The 21,018-nt window shown below is 39.1% G+C and overlaps 1 protein-coding gene across 1 annotated transcript in view; it reads right to left on the bottom strand.

The window, feature by feature from the left end:
* Positions 1-21,018, bottom strand: part of map4l (microtubule associated protein 4 like) — a 100,968-nt gene that overhangs the window by 22,830 nt on the left and 57,120 nt on the right. The window contains exon 7 of the mRNA XM_041992126.1: positions 152-516. Coding sequence (XP_041848060.1) covers positions 152-516 — 365 coding nt within the window. The remainder of the gene's footprint in view (positions 1-151; positions 517-21,018) is intronic.

The following is a 21,018-nucleotide window of genomic DNA, read 5'->3' as shown; positions in this document are numbered from 1 at the left end:
GAAGTTTTACCAAACAGGCAGTGGTAGAAGCTTTGAGATGTAATGACCTTGGGGTTACAAGACCATTTTATTAACCTCTGGATGCCCTGCAACCTTGGCTGCACCAATGTGCATACAGGGAAACGTGTATGTGTGTGTGTGTGAGATTTACCTTGCTCTTGCTGTCAGGACTTGGCAGTGTCTTGCCGCCATTGCCTGTGGGAGATTTGGCTGGGCCTTTCCCTCCCTTCTCCTCCTTCTTCTCAGTGGGCTTCTTCTCCTCTTCCTTCTTGTCTTCTTTGTTGATCTTCTCCGGCTTGTCTACCTTCTCTGCCTTCTCATTGGTCTTGTCATCTTTGTCTGTATTCATTTTCTCTATCTTTTCCTCATTTTTGAGGATCTTCTCCGACTTCTGGTTGGTGTCTGGGCTGATGTCCTTCTTCTGCTGCTCTTCTTTTTTATCAAAGGCGTCAATTTTATCTGTCTTGCTGGAGATGATGTCCGCCTTCTCCTGCTTGTCCTTGTTTTCAGATTTCACTGCAAAAGGAAGAATTTAGTTTTTGTCAAATCCTAAATTTAGCAAAACCACATCCAGTTAAATAAGTTAAAAAAATATGTATTGAAACAGGACAAAAGGTTAAATTTAAATCAGTGTCTTTAAAATATGTTAACAAGTTGAATTGCACAAAATAAACTGCTTCACTGCTTAATGATTTCCTTCAGACAGATATTAGAAGATGACGGAGCTCATTTAGTTTCAGGCTTTTTATTCTTGTTTGCTTTCCAGACAGCGAGAATCTTGGAAAAATCCAAAAACAAAAGCTCTGCAAGCAGCTGCTTACAGCTTAAACATCTGACTCTCTCCAACTCACCTTCTACACACACACACACACGTACCCAAAAGGTATACATGAGTAAACCCACCTTCCTTAACATCCAGCCAATCACAGATCTTAAATAACAAATGTCATAGCTCACTGCATTGATTGACAGGTTTATGCACTTCTGACTTGTTCAACGGCACCCTGCAGTAACAGAACTAACATATTTGCTAATAAATAAATAAATAATGATAAAAAAAACATGTCAACTGTGAAATATGAGGAAATTTGTGAAACTTAGCCCTTCAATGCCCGCTTTTGCTCACAAAACCAGATAACGTTAGCCACTGCTAAATGACCAAAAATGTTATTACGTCATCACCGAGCCATGCTTAGACTTCCGTGTTTCAAGTAAATGATGCTAGCTATTAAAATACACTAAGAATTATGTCATGCAGAAATAATTTATACATACATAAATAGATGATTAATGTGCAAATAAATGCAAACTTCCACTCTATAAACCTTGCTTTAGTAAGTCCTTTACCTAAGCCAACATTTTCTAATAAGCTATACTAACTTTTGCAATCTAACATTTGCACTTATTTAAAAGAGGAAACAACAAAAACAAAACAACAGCAGTCTGAAAGCACAGTTAACAAAGCAAATATCAGAAACTTTACACGATGAGAAGTCAACAATAAATGTATTTCAACATATCTGAAAAGAATCAACCTTTTATTGCCTGAATATGAGCAACTGAAGAAAACAATGTACCTTTTGTCAAACAGTTATTTGCAGCTGAAAGTGGACACAACAACAGCTACTGTATGTAGATGTCATAACTACATTATGAAATCAGCAAAGCCCACATTCCCAGAGGTTAGGTTTTCTCAAAAAGTTGATGAATTCAAATTTCCTTCCAGGCAACTAACACATGAGCCACGGTGCAGGCAACTCTAACGAGCAAGTTTACCAACAAAACCCATCACATCAAAACACTTGCCACTTCTGTTATTTATAGATTTGAACATCCAAGTGGAAGACTCTATGTAGGTCGTGGCAGCAGATGATTCTGGGTCTGGTTGGTAAACAGGCCAACCCATTTATTCTATTGCACAGCCTTATGTAAGTGCTATGGTGACACTAACCTCAAAATCCATGTCAACGGGGTCATCTACGGGCTCAATATGAAGCCATAAAGATATTGCAGCTATAAATGAATGTTTCCAAATACTGAAATTTCAGAGTTTGTATTTGTAAATCAAGTTTTGCCGACCAGTAAAAAAAAAAAAAAAAAAAAAAAAACCTGCCTGAGAAATTAATTTGTGAATTTGTAGAAAACGATTTGCATGGTTGTACAAGAAAATTGTATTTGTAAAGAAAAAATAAAAGTGCGTTTGCAAACATCTGTTCACAGATGCAAAGAAAAAACCTGCATGCAAGACACTGAAGTTGCAGATGCAGATTTTTGGCTTCGGTTTTACATTTCTAACATCTAACTGGACGATGACAAGTCAAACTGTCCAATCAGAGAGCACATAGCTTCTTGTCTTTCCGCACTGCTGCAGGCTCTTAAAGTTGGGTAGACCGATTCTGAAAACAAATAATTGGTCAACAACCTGTCAGAGTTACTGTGATAAATTAATATCATTACGAAATGTAAAGACGGGGCCAAAAATCTGCATCTACAACTTTAGAATCTTGCACGCAGTTTGTTACTTTGGATCCGTGAACAGATGTTTGCGAAAACAGGTTTATTTATACAAACATTTGACCATGTACGTACCATGTGAGACCATTTCTTTGAAAGTCATGACTCATTTTCCATTTCTTTTATACTATATTAAATTAGATTTTAAGCAAAAGTTTGCATATGATATTTTAATGTTTTTTAAAGTTATATTGTTGTTGAAAGGCACAAGTTTGACAATCACAGCAAGTGAGTGGACATATATAGACATCTACAGGTTGTCAGTCTTGATTTAAAAGGTGTTTGACTTTCTGAGCATCATAAATTATTCCATAATAGTGGAGCTCAGATTGAGAGGGCTCTGCCACCAGCGGAGAGCTTATTAATCCTCACGGTGTGGCTTGTGTCCTGTGATCTGAGTGTAAATGGAGGAATGTAAGATAGTGCTGTTGATGTCTGGTAAGTTATTACCAACACACCTGAATGAAATAAAAAAACCAAGGTTGTAAAGGTTGTGTCATTTGTTCACATTTTTTGTTTTCTGTAATAATTATGGCCACTTCATGTTTGGTTTGATGGCTTTTTTTTCTGTTGGTGCTGCAGTAAAGACCAGGACATGTTACAATAGTAAAATACATGACATGCTTTGCAAATCCACACATTCCAGGTGAAACTGGATTAGTCTTGGGATAGGAACTATATACAACTGTAAGACACAGTATGTTCCCCTAGTTTAAAAATTTTGTGCACATTCATAGCAACCAGATTTTTTTTTTAAAGCTTGCGTCCTTGGATTTTAGCTCCTATGTGTCTGCAAGGATTATGCAAAAAACCTTAAATGGAGCTTCACCCTCCACAGAGGAGTCTCAGGATCAAACTGAGTAGCAGCATCAGTGTTGCTAATAACTGACTCATGGGATGAGTAAAGACAAAAATGAGAGGATAAATTTAAAGAGGGCACAGGGAAACACAAGGAAAGGGGGATGGTCACAGGGTTTTTGAGGTTGATGGTTAAGGACAGACAGTTGGCTAGCTGAAGGGTTAGGAAGTGGGGGGGCAGAAAGGGACAGGGGCTCTTTGTTGCAACCAAGACATCTCTTACATAAGAGTGAGACTGGACAGGCTTTGCCACTGTAAGCTGTGTCCCCTCATCTCCCTCTGTGCTGGGGTTTCTGTGTGATAACTGCTCTGTCTCCTCAAAAATTGATGCCAGTTTGCTTGATGTTGAACTTTGTTGGGATTTCTCACAATCAAGCAGACAACACACATCACAGGGGGGCTTTAGCTGCCATTACCCAATGTGCATTTCAGTATGATTTTTCAGATGGTGACTGCAAACTTGCTCAGGCTGGAGAACAAATTAGAACAGATCCGACAGGTTGCGTCTAATCTGAACAGGAAAAATTTGCACTAGAGCAGCTCACATGTGGTAAGACATTCAACACAAGAGCGCAGACAGCAGTCACTGTCATGTGGAATTTGTTTATGTACGTGCTGTAACAGAGTTAGCCCTGAGATGTTAAGATTATGTTAATACAGATTCATAACTTGCTGCAGCTGCTTCTTAAAGCCTCTCAGTGGCACCTACTAGCCTAATGAATTTTAATGTTTAAGATCTCCTGCAGTGTTTTGGTGTTGTGCAATTTTGATGTCCAACAGAGGAAATAGGCATACTTATCTTTTTCATTTATATGCAGAAAAGGAACTACAAAGCGGTTTTGATGAGAAAACGAATCAGACCAGTTGATTTTTTGCAATTTCAGGGAGTTTATAAAGCAAAAACACAGAACCAGGGTTTTATTACTATTCTGCATATGTTTTTTTTCAGCAACAGAGTAGTTTAATAAAATTCATTCCACAATCGGTTCTGATTCATCACCCTCTTTCTGAATCTATGAAATCAACCCTGTTTGTTACAGAACAATCTTTGTGTTGACTGTCAGAAACAATTACATTTCTGGATTTGATTGGTTAAAATAACAGGAATACAAGTACATGTTTTCTTCTTCTTCAAACCTGGCAAATACATCAACCACAACACAACAACTAAACCAAAAACACACATTTTAAGTGATGGATCACTTTTGTTTTGCTACATGACATCAACTACAGAAAGCAGACGATTCTGAACTGAGGGAAAGATGAAGATGGATGGGATTATTTTGATGCTTTTGCTTGCTCATGTGTCTTGTCCTGTCAGACTTTTATGTTCCCAGACATTCTGTTGGGTAAAATAATCCATAGAAATGATGACAAAAACTATGGACACTAGATAAAAATTCTGAAAAGCAAACTAACAAAATCCACCCCAATAATATTTTAGCAAAGTTGTGTTCCAAGTACTGGACATAGCAAAGAAGGATAATGCATTTCTTTCTGATACTAAAGGAAAAACAACTTCAGCGCTGTAAGTTGTGCACAGGTCAAACAGGGAAAGCTTAAAAAGACGTACCATTAAAAGAATATGCTGCCTGGGTCATTTCAACACGCTGTGCATAAAAAAAATTATCAAAACACAGAAGGGGCTTTAATATTATACCATACATTACCAATTTATTTATAAGCACATTAAGGTGCTGTACACAGCAAAAAGAAAAGCCAAAATAATCTAAAAGAGATAACATACATAATTAAAAAGCGGAGTAGAATCAGTGAGTAAAATACATTATACCCTTCCAAACAAACTGGTGGTAGTACAATGCCACGCAAAGCAAGTTTTTAGCATTTCATGACTTCATCCTGCATCATCAGCATTCAACACGAAACTGCAGGCTCACAACACATAATCTGCCTAATACCATGCCACAATACACAGCTGCTGGCAACCAGTTGCGTGTGCTGGTGTATCTTTCTGTGGCAGAGCGAGGAAGAGACAGGGTTGACTTCCATGTTACCCAGAGCATGACTAACTGACCCAGACATGGAGCTGGTGGAATCATATTTTTCTGCAAGCAGAAAACATGCACACAAACACACAGGCGGGTTTCCTCTATTCTGCTTCACATTCACACATAGACTTGATTTTAGAGTATTTACTGCATTCACTTCTAATAGCTAGCATGATGGCTATCAAGCCTGAGCTTTAATAGAAAGCTTAATTTTTGAAGAGCTTTTTCTAAACTTATAATCCTTAAATCTGCGTAAATTCCCAGATATGCAACTTGTGTTAGGCAGCTTACAACAGCTTCATCCATTTCCAATTTAGGATTTTTGGGCAGGTCTAAAATCACAAATCCATTATTTAAGATGTATATAGGGCAAGTAAAAGCAATTCTACCCCTGAACACCTGAACGTCATGAATAAGCCTACTGCTAGTCTTGGATTAGCAACTAGCTAGCTAACTGTTCCACCTTGATAATGGAAATGTGTCTTCCCTGGATCCCAGAAACTGTTTACTTAAACTGTAGAGAAATAATGTGAAGAATTAACCCGAAATGTTTCACCACTGCAGGTCTGAAAACACACATTAGAGCCAGCAGTGCACCATAGATGTTCAAAGGCAACACATTAATGGGCTCAACACACAGGAGGCGATGTTGCTCCTTCTCCATTCATTGCCTACGAAACATGCACGATGAGACAGAAATCGCTGTCCTTCTCCAGCCAAGCGACAGGCGACATTCGTGCATGTGAAATGTATCTGCTGACATGGACATAGATAGCTGGACTGATGATATTAGACAGTGCCCACAGGGCCGTAAGGGTAGCTTATTTGGCGATTTTAAATCTATTCTCTTTTTCCAAATTAATTAGTCATCAAGACATTCATGTAAACTATACTTAATCTTACAGAAACCGCTTTCAATAACTAAATCATCCTCTGCATCTAACAGGCAACACGCACTGCAGGAGGCAGCCTTTCTCCCTACAGCAGCTACCTGGTGGACCTATTGTTCACACGAGAGATGCATTTTCAACAAGGCAGTGGCCACAAGAAGCTTGTGCTTGAGTTCCTCAAGGCCAGTTTTAGTTGACTTTGAACCAATGCTTCACATGAATTGTTCATTCACGACTCTAAACTGAACCGTATTATCCGTGGAAGTGGACCAGGGTTCATTTCAACTGGACCAAATAATGCCAGTGTGAATGCGCTCAAGACTGTCACTTCAAATTATATGGTAAGTATCAGGATGTGAGTAAGTTGCTGTTCAAACATATGTATATCAAGGTGCTTCTGTCATGCATGGCCGTCAACACAGTTAACAATATAGTTGGCTGTGTCTTTGCTCTTCTCTCCATGCTTTACAATGACCTAATTGCCCAATGCGCTCATATTTTCCACCACTGCAGTGTGCAAAGCGAGGAGTGCTGTTTTAGTTTTGGCTCTAAACAGTTGAATTTACAAAATAAAGTCGAGGGTCAAGCCTAGCATCCATAGTTATAGTGATGTACCCATGCTAACAAGCTTACACAACTCATTTGTTTTATCTGACAATCATTATGTATCTCTCATAGTCCGAGGTTTAGGCCAAGAAGGGGACCAGCAGTCAGATCTAAACAGCCACAAAAACAACCCACCCTACCAGCAACAATGGAAATACAGCACCAAATCACCAGATGTGCAAAGCAGGGCTGTTGCTTAGTACATTTGTATGGCCCAGGTTCCTGTCTGATATATGGTGTGAACTTTACCCTCAGACTTCTTCAAAATTTAAAACACTGTTTTATTAGGATGTTGATCATCTCAACTAGTTTATTCTGTTGTTTACTTGATCTGTTAAGTACTGTAAAGAAAATGACGTGTGTTAATAGGTACACTAACTAGTGGTTGAAATGTTTTTAGTTTTGTATTTTTTTGCTTAACAGTGAGCAAATAGTTTGTGAAGACTGTACGAGGTGTGTTGGACTACACAAGCTAATAGAGCTTTGAAATATTGCATCTATTTTACAATGCTAATATCTTTTCTTATATTACTAATATATATTTTTATTGTAATGTTTGGGTTGTGTTGATATTTTTAAGCATTCTGACTTAAAAAGCCATAGTATCGAAAATAGTACTATCAACCACCATCCTTATAGGTATTGAATTTAAAATTTTAGTATCGTGACAACACTTTTAAGAGGTGTTTAGTTTTAAACCATACCATACCATTTTGTTTTTCATGTTATTGTCAAGTTCAAAATTCCTCTGAATTTCTGTTGTGGTTAAAGCAGTAACACTGTGAGCCCCTCCCACACCTGTCGACCCCCTTTTTTCTTACCTGGTGCTGTTCATTTTCCCTCTTCAAGTATTTACAAGCTACCAACAGGACAAAGCTAAAACGCAGTGCCATCAGTTTACTGTTTGTTAAAGATGTCATAGATAGATACTTTATTGGTCCCCGATGGATATTGTTAAAAATGACAAAAAAATAAGTATTGCAAAGCGCTGCTAGGTGTGTATCATCAACGTCTGATAATCAATTTCACAAAAGTCTGCCACTATTTTCATAGCAGCGTACTTCCTGTTGCATCCATACTTGTGTATATATGTGCATAACTTGTAGCTGTCAGTCTGTTTCATTGTTGACTGAAAGAACGTCTTAGCAAGCAGACATGCTGTGTACTGTGAGTGTATCTCTGTAGGCGTGTGTCTTTAAAATCTGTACGATTCACGTCAGTGGAAGCTCTTCACCTACACATGCACGCACACATGTAACAGTGTGAATTCATGCACACACAGACAAGAAGCTAGAAATAGCTGCTCTATATTTGAATGAGTACAGTCACAGTCAATGTCTAATCAATGTCCCAGCTTTCCTGTCGACTGCAGGCTGAAAAACAGAACACGCTGCTGGGTGGATGGATAACAGTCAGAAAAGTGTACGCCCGCCTCCCACACTCCCAATATTCCCTTCCGTTGTCTACTTCCTTAACTTGCGATGAACACCTTTAAATTTGTCCTAACAATGATCTAAGAAGGAAATAAAATGCAATGAGATATTTGTGTGACATTCACCAGAAGACATGAAACACAGTGATGACATTAGGCCCTGCAGAACTCATTTCCTTTGTTGATTGAATTTGCTTAAATCTTATTAGACAAGGAAATAGTAATCACTGTAACTTTGAAGACAGTGAAATTGAAGACTTGTTTACCTAAACTCATTCATTAAAACATTGAAGACAGATTAACCTGAGTCAAAAAACAGACTCAGACATCGTTCTCCCCAGGAGGAAACCATCCATTGGCCAGTAACTTTTAGAAAAAAAAAAACATCCCAGGTTTGGACCCTGCTTCTGTAACAGTTATGATGTTGAATCTTTCGTAAGCCCGTTAGCCTTGTCAACGCTAATTTTTCTTTCTGCCTGTTTTGTTCAGTTTGGCAAAGGGACAACATAAAAAATGTTAGAAATTAAAAACCCGTTTAATTTTTACTAGTTATAACTCATCCAAGTCCTGGTTTTGGAAGCTAGGTGATCAAGAGTTTAGCCAAAAGTGGAAAAAGCTGTTGATCTTGGTTGATCACAGTAGCAGCCGATACATTATTCTTGTTAGATAACAGAAATGAATTACTGCAATGACTAAAGCATTGTAAAATGATTAAGAGAAAACCTAAATCCAAGTTTTAAAATAAACTCAATATTGATGTCCTGGCAATAAATCAACAGGAAAAATCCGTCCCTAATATTTTTCACCTTTAGTGTTTATATCGTGCATTTATTACAGCACATTTTGAACTCAAACCATCATCAAAACATATTCTAAGTGCACACTTTGGCTTAACAGTAAGCCGCTCATGTAGATTGCACAACAGTGCTAAATGCAGTGATTACTTTGACCAGTTCCATTTGTGCATACTCAACAGCTGCTGACCAAACCAAATGCAACTGAATGGAGATATTATGTAAAAATGTTTTCTAGAGTGGAAGTGCTATGTCAGTCTTCAAACAAGAATCTAAAATACACCACTTTTTCAGCCAATGTCGTAAATGAAGATAAAGCCAACCTATATTTAGCCAAAAGCAACTGAGCAGTAATAATATGTGCTCAGGTGGAGTGCAATGGCAGAAAAGACCAGAAAAGAAACGCAAGCACTCATGAGCTTAGCTGTATAATGATGACATTCACTTGCCACATAAGCCCTAAGGAAGATGAAGGCAGAGCTGCATGAAAGGTGGTAAATCCTTATATCACTTCAATTCTTTGGTTTGATCAGGTTGCTAACAAGCAGCAGAAATTTAATACATGAAATAACAGTGACAGAAACAACACAGAAAGCCATAGTGGTCATCATTTAGTTAATATAGTGACTATGAGGCTTTTATAGAAAATACAGAAAAACAATAATAACTTCATAACTTAGCCTACAGGTTCCCCATTACCATGTCACTAATGGGTTTCATTGCATAGGGAGGTAGTGGAAGTAGCTATTGGCATGGAGCAGAAAAGGCTTTTTTTATATTTGTTCATTTGTTTTTGTAGGTCATTGTACTTATGCAGCTGCGACAATCATAGTTTTTGGTGCAGTGAGACAAATTAGCTAGTCATCTAGACAGGTGACATCCCCAGATTTCACTGGCAAAAACCAGTCAGATCTGCTGTCAATTAATGAGTTACATGACTTTAATGAGAGAAAAATCAAATCAGACATCTGCTGGGACCAGGCTTGGAGACATTTATGCTGCCTAAGAGACAATCTGTCTAATTTCTGATTTGTAGCAATAGCCATTCACACACAAGAGAAAAATCTTACCCGTTGTGTTTAGTGTAATATCTTTAGTGCTGTTAACCGACGTTCCTACAGGTGGTGGAACGGTGAGTAAAAAACTGGTCTCGCAACTTTCATGGTGTCTCTTAGGGGGTGGAGATGATGGCAGTACAGGTGATGCCATTAAAGGGGGTGAGAACATTGTTGCCATGGCTGCAGCTGCTTCTGTGCCCTCCGTGACCGTGAGCGAGCGTCGGACAGCTACGTGTGGGTAAGGTGCCCTGGGTGGGCAGGCTGCTCCCATCATGGCAAAATTTAGCACGTTGGGCGCCATCGCTTGCAAACCTGGCATACTAGTAGGGTATACCCCGGCCATTACCACGGGAACAGACAGATGAGAACAGTCAGACATCGCACGTCTCACTGCAGTCCGCTGAGGCAGTTCACTACTATTAGTTGTTTTTGTGTTTAACGTAGCACACGATCCCACTCTCCCATCCTCATTGCGATTTAAATTCTCTGACATGTTAGGAGTAGAAACTCCACGTTCTGTTTTGCCGCTGCTCGGTACACTACCCGATGCTGTTCTCCCGTTTTCAGTATGGCTTAAGTTTTGTCTCTCAAACCCGTTCTCCTCAGCACCAATCGCCGTGGCATCTATTGCAGCTCTGTCAGGAGAGGCTGCCGGTACAGTGCCACCAGTATTACTCCCCATTAGGTCAGAAGCAGGAGGAGAAAGTGCATCAACCGCTTGCTTTCCTAAGTATGCCTTAAAAATTGGATTTCCAGATTTAACTTCAATGGGATCTTCTTTCTTAATTCCCAGTGGGCTCCCATATGTTATCTTCTCATCCTCTTCATGTCCTAGTCTTGAAGTGATGCTTCCGCTGAGGGAAGTGCCCAGAGTGTTTCTCTCCTCTGGCCTTGAGGCCTGTTTTGGAGTAGAAAGTATGCTCTGGTCTTGGACAGTCACTTGAGTTCCCTGAATGTGATGTCCATCTTTGCTGCTTGTATTTTTTTGTTGCAGATTACTTTGTCCAAGGATGGAGCTGGACGTAGATTTAGGTTCTAGGACAGAATTTGGAAATAATCTCCCAGGTGAAAGAGAAGGGGAGGGTGATGAAGAGGAAGGTGAAGAGTGGGACAAGGGGCTGCTGGGGCTTTGTCCTGCACTCCCTAATGTGCCCCCAGCCACTTCAAGCCGACGTCCTTCCTCCTTTGGCTTGCCTCCATTGGATCCCGGATCCTCTATCTTCTTATCTATCTTCAGCGTGGGCATATTAAAGCTCTGCAATCCAGGCACTTCAGCCATCACCCCAGATGATGTCCCATCAGTCCTGCCATGCCCTAATTTCACCTCATCTTCCATCAAAGTTATTCTGGACCCTGTCTGTGCTGCAACAGCCACCCCCCCTGGTGCCATCTGGCCTTGGCAGTGCCAGTCAGTGTGTTGGGCAGAGGTCGGACTGGAGGGCGACGGAGAAGAGGAGGCCAGGACTGCAGGGATGTTGGCACCAGAGAGAGAACTGGAAGGTTTGTGTTGCTGTTGTTGATGCTGCGGCTGCTGATGTCCACTGGACGGTTGTCCATACCCACTGCTTCCACTAATGATGCCAGGCTGCTGCCAGGGCGAGCCAGAAAGGAAAGACATTCTCGTGCACTGATGTAAGTTCTCTTGTATTGATCTTTTTCTGGATTGGTCTCTTGTCAGCGTCTTCTTTTCCTTCTTATTTACTGTTATCCTCTTTGTTTTCTCTATCCACAGTTTTTCTTTCTTGTCTCTGGATATTTTCTGTCTCCAGTATGTGTCCTTTTACTCTTGTCCAGGTGGCAGATATGTCCCCAGCATCCAAAGTCTTGTGAGCTTAAGAAGAAGAGGCAATGCTTCTTTTCCTTTTTCAAAGTGAAGATTTGCAGTTGTCTCTGCGTGTAACTGCGTTGATGCAAGGAGCATGTGTCTGTATAAAGTGCATGTGTGTGTATGTGTGTATGTCTGGTCGTCTCAGCCTCTCTCTGAGTGCTGCACGGATCAGCTGTGGGGCTAAATTGCACCTTGCTCTCTCTTTCTTTCTCTCTCTCTCTGACATCACACAGTCACATGACGGCCCTGAATATTCCCTCATTCGCTGAAGCAAAATTTCAGCATCTAGCCCCTAGTGACAAATGTGCACAGGCAAACACACATGATAAACACACGCTTGTGCGTGCACATCAATAGTGGTAAACACACATGCACAGGAACAGATCAGTGGCTGTCACAGTTGCTCAGCTGCTATTTGACAGCCACTTTCACATGTTGATACATAGTGAGAGGCACTAGGAGAGATCAGCGAGACGTAGCTGAAGATTGTAATCATCCTGACTCTGACTGAACTTTTTGTTTCGGACCACGATTGGCCACAATAACTGAAAGATAAAATTCTTTATTTAATAAAGCAGGGTTATTTCAGTGTATACAAAAGCCAAACAGGGACAAAATTTTACTTCTTCAAACAAGATGCAAGTAAAAATATTTTAAAAAGTGTCATATATACAGATATAAGTCAAGAGGTCTTTTGTCATGTATATGTAAAAGTAAATGCACTCAATGCAGCCATTTTTTCTTTACAACAATTTGAGTATTTTGAGGGCAGAGTGAGGAGTCGGAAGCTTGCCCTGTTCTACCCTTTGGAAAATAACCACCTGAGCAGATGCTTTGGTTTTCAGCTACATCCTCTGCACCCACTGTAAAGCCAATTCAGGATTAATACAAACAGACTAACTTGAACTTTGTGGACAGACCGATGGCTCTACACATACTGAAATTTAAAGCAGCACTGCTGAACTCTGGCAGATTTTCAAACTTTGGAGTCCCTTAATGAAGGCTATTTCGGCATCCATACTACATCTCCTCTCTTCTCTGACCTCGTGTCTTATACCTTGCTTTATCAATGTCTTCTTGTCCTCACTTCCTTCAAAAATTTCCTCTTGGGTTTCTTTGCTGAATCAGCCATGGTGCATGTCCACAACGGCTAGTGTGTTATTATTTTTATTTATCTTGGTGCTGTCATGTGATGCAGTGCTTTAAAGCAAAAAAAACAAAACAAAACAAAACAAAACAAAACAAAAAAACAACAGTGTCACATGATATTCAGAGTGAGAACACAAAGTTATGTACCATCAGTGTGCCATCAAAATGAGTCAGAAGCCCGAAGTTAAACTTATGTAGTAAGAATAAAACGTAAGAAACGTATGTTTCTGTACGCTGTACACATTTGCATTGTGTACAGTCCATTAAGTCCCAAATTTAGGAATGTTACAACAATATCCAACAGAGGTTTAGGGAAAAACTCCAAGGATTTGGTCAAATGAGAAAAGTAACACCATGTGGGCTGAATTTAAAAAAAGTAAAGTAAAAAGTTTCAAAATATTCAAATATTAGCCACATTTAATTCCATGCTGATTCATTCATGCATCTATGTGTTCACTACTGCTCCAAGTGTCCAAGTGGACTCATAACATTTTCAAGTGTTAAAATTGACATTGTTTGAGTTTCAGCTTCTTTCCTTTACACACAGGATGGATATAAAGCAATGCATTAATGTATGACTTGCAAATGTAGTGCAAGTGTCAGGGTTTTCCTAACATAAAATAAGACACAAGAACTCAGGATAAGTTTTCAGCACATCATGATGGGGAGAGACCAGAGTCAGATAATCACTCAAGAGTGTCTGTCTGTCAACTTCAAAGTTTTCACCCCAGCTGAACCTTTTTATTGAGTGGATTGTGTAAATGAGCCAAACCAGATATGCGAACATACTTCAGAGAAGTGCAGCGTCAGTTGAAGTGACTGACATAACATAACTGGAAAAACACAACATTCAGTAGTGCACCCTTATCTTGTATATCAGCACCTGATATGTGAATATACTTCAGAGAAGAAGTGCAGTTATCTTGTATATCAGCACTCACCACATCCTGTCTTTCTACATTGTTATGTGGGTGATGGGCCAGTTGTTAGAAACATCAAAGAGGAACTTTAAATGTCAAAAGGTTAAAAGTTTCTAACATTTTTCTGACAGCAAGTTTCTGTAAAGTCAAAGCACAATACCATTTCCACAGACTGTGTACCCATGATGCTCCTTTTACAGTCTATTTATTATCTAAGTAAGGATAACTGTGATACCTTCTTCCTAAAAAGAAGTTCTTGTTGGAGTTCTGATGTTTTTTATGAATGGTGCAGCAATCCCTGACACAGCTTGGGATTAATACTGTAGCTTTGCAAGATGGATTAAGACTCTTATGATGACAAACTGTCTCATCCTCCACAATGTGTCGCTCCTATCTACCCTTTTTTGCATAGCACAGACTTTCAGGTCTTAACGCAAACCTGTGTGTGTGTGACAGAGAGCGAGAGAGAGTGAGAGAGTACTATTGGTATTATAGTTACCGAAAGATTCACACTACAGCAATGTAAATTGAACATTCAGCTACTTTCTAGGGATTTTACAGAAGTTTCCAACAAGGCATTCTATGCAGTGCTCAGATCATGAACACTATGTGCTCTGCATAGATCATAAACTGCCTTCAAGGAGTGCAACCATGTGGAATTCAATATTCTCTCTTGACAGGATCTACTGTAGATTCTTATGGTTGCTTTAAGCATGAAGCAACCTTTCTGAAGGTCCAATGTCATGTTCAGAATGAGATTTTTAATCTTATAATATTCATCACTGATCTCATGAAGATCTCATGAAGAAGAAACATCAGCTGTGTTTGATCAGCTGTGCTTGTCAAGGTTTATAGTCACTGTGTTGTTGTATGCAGGAGTCATGTGGAGATGTAAAGACCTGAGCAGCCTGGATAATGGAACTGGATAAATTGGTTCTCTGAAATGGCAATATTTTAATAGTGGCGAATTTCAGAGGTCACATCTGAATACCAGTCCTGTTATGACCCATAAAATGTGTCCAAAATGTTTTTGCGGGGTTCTACTCCTAGACAAATATTAGGATTTAAAAATATTAAAATCACAACAAAATAGAAAGCATTTAAATCTCTCAGAGGACAGCTGAAGAAAGATAAAGTGCTGACAGCCACTGAACATGTAGAAAGTAGTTATTATCTCCTGAGAAACCCAGGAACTGCTGGGAATCAGCATCAGTAAGCCAGTTTTGGATGTCAGCTGTCCCTCTTAAACACCATTTTTAAACAGAAAACAATGCCTCACAGAAACCACTGACATCTCTCTCTAGTGTCTCACATGAACTCCAATTCACCCTCCAAACACACCCAAGGCTTGTGCCAAAAATACAAGAGCAGCAGCTTGTCAAGCATGACTGAGAATGAATGAGTATCATTACATAATCCTCCAAAAACAATTTGTCTACTGTAACTGCAGAGAAACAGTGAGCCATGGAGAGGAAGACATTAGACTGTTGTTTAGTTTCAAGAGACTTGGACAGGATGGTTATTATGCAAGAAATCCAAGCAGCACTACTGTTTAAGCACTGGATCAAACTCAGAAAGCTAAAGTTGTACGTTTAAAAACTGATGACATGAGAGGACTAATCCCCTTTTTATGTCACATTTTTCACACACCACAATCATTTTTACATGATAATGGATCAAACAACATTGTGTGATGGCGAGGGGTCTTTCTCTTTTTTAAATGATATATCTGAAAGCCTGTGGCAGCGATGTTTAACCAATGCTCCAGCTAATCTGTGAATTTTCATTCATTATGCCATGAACAACAATATATTTATTGGATTTAGATGAGAGTCAACAGAAGCTGAAGCTAGTTATAATCTCTTTTCACAAGTCCACCACCTTCAAACCATGGTGGACAGAGTCCAATGTGGGTCACATGATGAACAAAATATTGCCAACGAGCTACAGGGAAAATCTGTAAAAGGTGAATAAAACACGTGAATAAAACACATCTGCCGAAGAAGATTCAACTTGTTATAAACTCTTATATATATATATATATATATATATATATATACACACTTTTTTTAACCAAGATTTAAAAGATGTGCTTTAAAAGGATTAAATATAGTTGGTATTGTCAGTTCAAGTACATTATGTTTATCTACTTAATAGCTTAATAGCTCATATACTTTCTCTTGCCAAGGAAGTCACACTGAGTTTAAAAGTATTTACAAAATGTTCATATGGCTAATGACAACTTTTGCAATCTGCTGCTAAGAATTAAAAGAAAAAGTGTATCAACATAAATAAAGATTGTTAACTGCATTTCATCAGCTGCTTCTTCACAGCTCTGACTTCTAACCTTTTTAAATAGATGGCCAAATTAGGCTGCACTACTGAAGCCTGAAGCGTTTCACCACATTTACAGTATTCGTCTCGTATCATTTTCTCCATATTCCTCATGCAACTCTTCCATGCTCACCTGGGAGACATAACACCCCCTTACAACAACCCGCACAGCTGTGCCAAAGTTCATGCATGTGAGATACGCGGTTGTTTTCTCTGTCGTCATTTTCCTCTTTTTATGTCTTCATGCAGGTAGACTTATTGATCAGCTGAGGAGCGCCTGAAACCAGACCCTGGATCAACTTAGGTATCACTACGGGACAGTAGATTTTAATTGCTAAGATTTAATAGGAGGACAATTATCCGCAGAAGGATAAAAGGACTCCTGCTCTGTGATCAATATTTATTAAAAAATGTATAGATGAAAAGAGTTGTTTCAAAGATGTGTTGCACAAATTAAAAACTGAATCTGTCAAATTTTTTCTTTCTTTACTGTTAGTGAATTTCACAAACAGACCAAAGTAAATCCATCCTACCTGAACGTCAACAAGAAATAATAAGTTTTGACAATGTTTCTCAGCTATTCTGACTGAAACATGCTAAATCTATTTAATGAAATGTGGTCAGAAGATGACCTTCTGCCAGATATCATCACATGTTTGATAGTTAAGGTTTTTACATTACAGAATATCTACAGAGTTTTCCTTTTGTTCCAACTTTAGATCAAAGCAGAAACTGGATCAGGTGGCACAAGAAATATGCTAACCACAGTCTGGACCGAATCAACCTAATCTTTTGAATAACAAATGCCAATCAATGGGATTGTGTTAGCACTGATGCATCTGCGTGTAGCTTCAAGCCCCTCGTGTCTACAGTTAGAACGTCATAGTGCTGCAAGAATGGCTGAGAGGTGACATTAGCTCCCACACTAATGCACACGTGGACTCTGGAGCACAGTGGTCGTCATGCTTCGGAGTTATCTATTGTTCAAACTTCTATAGCTTCCTTGCATCAAAGACTGCTTGTGCAGATACACTGTCATATTTCTTTTATTGCTTTGTATACTTATATATATTTTTTCTATATTGCATTAAGAACAAAGTTTCTAAAAAAGCTAGATGAGATATTGTTTCAAAGATGGGCTGTAGACCCTCAAGGAGAAATGATAGCTATATGCTCACATTTGATTCTGTTTCTCCAGCTCTCTAATCACATCCAATCTCTCCTTTCATCAATATGCTAATGGAACATGGAGTGAATTACATCCGGCAAGTTTAATGATTAGAGATACAACTCTGCTACTGAAACTGTAGAAAATCTCTGCTCAACTTTAACTTTTGCAACCAACAAGTTACACTGTAGAGACTGTAGAGATGGAAATATGAGATCTAGAAACATTGCAAACGCTGAAGAAGTCATATAGTCAGAAAAAGCAGCAAAGAATATTAACTCTCTTTGTTTTGCTTGTTTGTATGCAGGCAAAAATAACAGGTTCTCCCTTTGAAGGTCATGGATCGTAAAGCATCAGCTGGAAATGGAGGAAACAGAGAGAGAGGAGACACTACAGCTGGTTGCCGATGGCGCTAGGCAGAGGGAGGAAGTAAGCAGGGGTGATGGTGGTGGAGGTGTGGGGAGGGGGAGAGGGGAGAAGGAGGGGGAGGATCTTGTCACAACGTGTCTATTTTTAGTTTTCGAGCCACTGCTTATTACACCCAGTCCACCCATTCCCCATCCCTCCAACCCTCACTCGCAGAGTCTCTTTGTTTCCATGGCAACCGCCACCCACATCTCCCTGACAACGCCCTTTTCCACAACCGTTAACATTCCAACATCCAAACCCAAATCATCGATGTGGTGATTAGTACAGTGCAGCAGCGACATGTGGAGTCTAAGCAAGAGAGGAAGACTGATGGAGGAGACAGAAAGGGCAAAGAGATGGAGGTGGGGTAGAAGGAGGGTAGTATAGCAACCAAAGGAGGGTGAAAAGGGAAGGACAAAGAGAGGAAGGGTTCACAGAGAAAATGAGGAAGACGGAAGGAGGGAGACAGAAAGGCTAAAGATGTTTATTGATAAACAACATATAAAAGTAAAACTGAATGAGGAAGTGAAACAACAGACAGAAGAGTGGGTCGTAAAGCTTAAGAAAAACATTGGGGTAAAGGAGGGAGGCGATAACATGTGGTGGAAAAGGAGGACAAGAAGCAAAAATAATTCCCCCAACTGTCCCTGCAACCCAATTCTTGCTGCAATGACTTTAATCTGGGTTTCTGTGATTTGGATTTGGTTTAAAAGCCCAACATCCAGAATTCAATAAGAGAAATAAGAGATGATAAAAAATGCATGTTTCATCTGTGACTATACAGAAAAGACTGGTTGCTTCTTCTGGCCTCAATATTGAAAAGTATGTTATGTGTCAGTGAGTCAGATTTGAAAGAAACACTCGATGTGTGAAGAACTTTCAGAGATTCTCCAAACAGCACATGTTAGATTCAACATAGAGGCTCTTCAGGTACTCTTGGTATGTTAGAGTTAATCAGTTCCAGTAACTCATTAAAAATATTAAAGATTCACCCAGTGCTCTGGACCACCTACTAAATATGTGTCCAATAAAACACTCCCTGCTGAATTCTGAGCTTCAGCAAAGCTGATGTAGAACAGTGTTGTTGCTTAATCAGGCCAGTGGAGATGACCAGTCTGGATAAACTGGTCTTTTCAGGAAGGGGAGGAGGGGGCTGGCAAGCTCAAAAACAAAATTTAGCAGTGTATCAGGAAATATTATTATCATAATATTTGGTAAATACTGTCATCAAGGAGCCAGTAAATTAATGAACCTCAGCAATCCTATTGTGCTACCAGCAGCCACATTTATAGCAACAGCTGCAGTTCCTCCATCAGACACCTGATGGAGCCAACGAGCAGAGATGAGACAGGTGAGACGCAACAAAAACCTTCATTTGTGTATTACCGCTGACACACACTGCTTCATGATTATCTTGCTGCTACCTTACACTGGCAACCGCAACACTCTTGGGTCCTCAACGGTTATTTTAGTTTATAGAATCCACTCAGACTCAATCTCACTGGCTCACTAACAAGGACAAAACCAGGTCACTGGATCTTGAAAAAAGATGGCTGCCCTTCCACATCTCTCACACACATGCACTGAGTTCATGTTGCTAAATAAAGACCACCCAGCAGAGATGACAGCAATTTTTCTCTTAACTTTATAGTCAATACATATATGGTGAAAAGCTGAAAGTGTGTTTGTAAAAAAAGTCAGATATTAATATTGTATGTGAAGGAAAAGTAAGAGCTTCAGGCTCGTAAACACAAATAGAGAAACAGAGAAAAGATGGAGTGACACACTTCAGTTTGATTTTCGGTCTGACCTGACAGCATTTTTACACTTTTGGCTTTACATTTTTTGTTTTCAGTCATTTTTTGGTTAGGTTTATCCATCACAAATGTTTAGGTTGAGACAAACTTCATGTTTTAACTTAAAATACACCTTCTGATAACATTAACCACAACTTAGCATATATTTTCTGAATAAAGCTTCTCCTACATTTTCTGGCTACTATGACTAACTTCTACTTTAGTTTATCAAACTACATGAGATATTGCAAAATAACTAAATAAATTAGGTGACCTATGCAATGATTAATAACGCTAAGAGTTATATGTATATGACAAATTAAAGGTGATCAGTATTGAAGTTACAACTTTTAGTCTTATAAAGTCATTAATGTAAGAACAACAAATCTAATAGTGCCTTTCAGTTGTTTGTTGAGCTTAAATTTAGACCTCATTCTTTGAAAGCAGCTTCAAGTGTTTAAAAAAAGTTAAACATCCATAACTTTCAATGTAAAATAAACCCTAGCCTCAGAAAAAAAAAAGCTGGTAAGAAATATCTGATTTTATAAAACACTGTTAAAAGTTTTTCACATACACTAGTTTACTTCTACAGACATGAACAGTAATTCTTTTTATTTCTTCACCATATTTAACTTTTTATTAATTCCATTTATATTTATTTATTCTACAAAAAAATATTAATAAAACATAAACAGATAATATTCCTACAATATAAATATTTTGAAAAATATTGCGTGAAAGGGTTAAGTTTAAACACCAGTTTAAGAAACCAGTCAAGTCAGGCCCTAAGTGAGAACTGACTGCAGAGAAACATTCACCCGGGGACAATTAGCTTTAACTGAAACAGTGAAGTAGACAGATCTCTGGAGGCGAGTCAGCAACAAACACAAACATGCACAGGCTGAAGGCTGTGAGTTAAATGAAGAGTCAGAGTTTTCCCAAGACTCACAGTGAGAAACAGTCATGCGGACGGGTCAGCTGGAATTAGTGGCAGGTGAGGCAGAATAGTATTTAAATCAGTCATATATTCTTTTATTCTCCACTATTCCTGATTAGACAACAATCCGACCCTAAATCCGGACATGTAGAACAAAACAAATACATATTTCAAGTAATGCCACATGGTAGACAATGAAGAGCACATGATGTTAAACAGCTCAGAAATAAGGCAAAACATTAAACTGCAGACGCCATTTTGGGTGAACACAGCTAATGTTTCCATCGACACGTTTAGGTTTCTCACTAGTAAACTAT

The sequence above is a fragment of the Melanotaenia boesemani genome, chromosome 8, assembly GCF_017639745.1.
Source record: "Melanotaenia boesemani isolate fMelBoe1 chromosome 8, fMelBoe1.pri, whole genome shotgun sequence".
Classification (NCBI taxonomy): Eukaryota; Metazoa; Chordata; class Actinopteri; order Atheriniformes; family Melanotaeniidae; genus Melanotaenia; species Melanotaenia boesemani.
The sequence above is the reverse complement of the archived record's forward strand: the minus strand, read 5'-3'. Positions and strand labels throughout refer to the sequence as shown.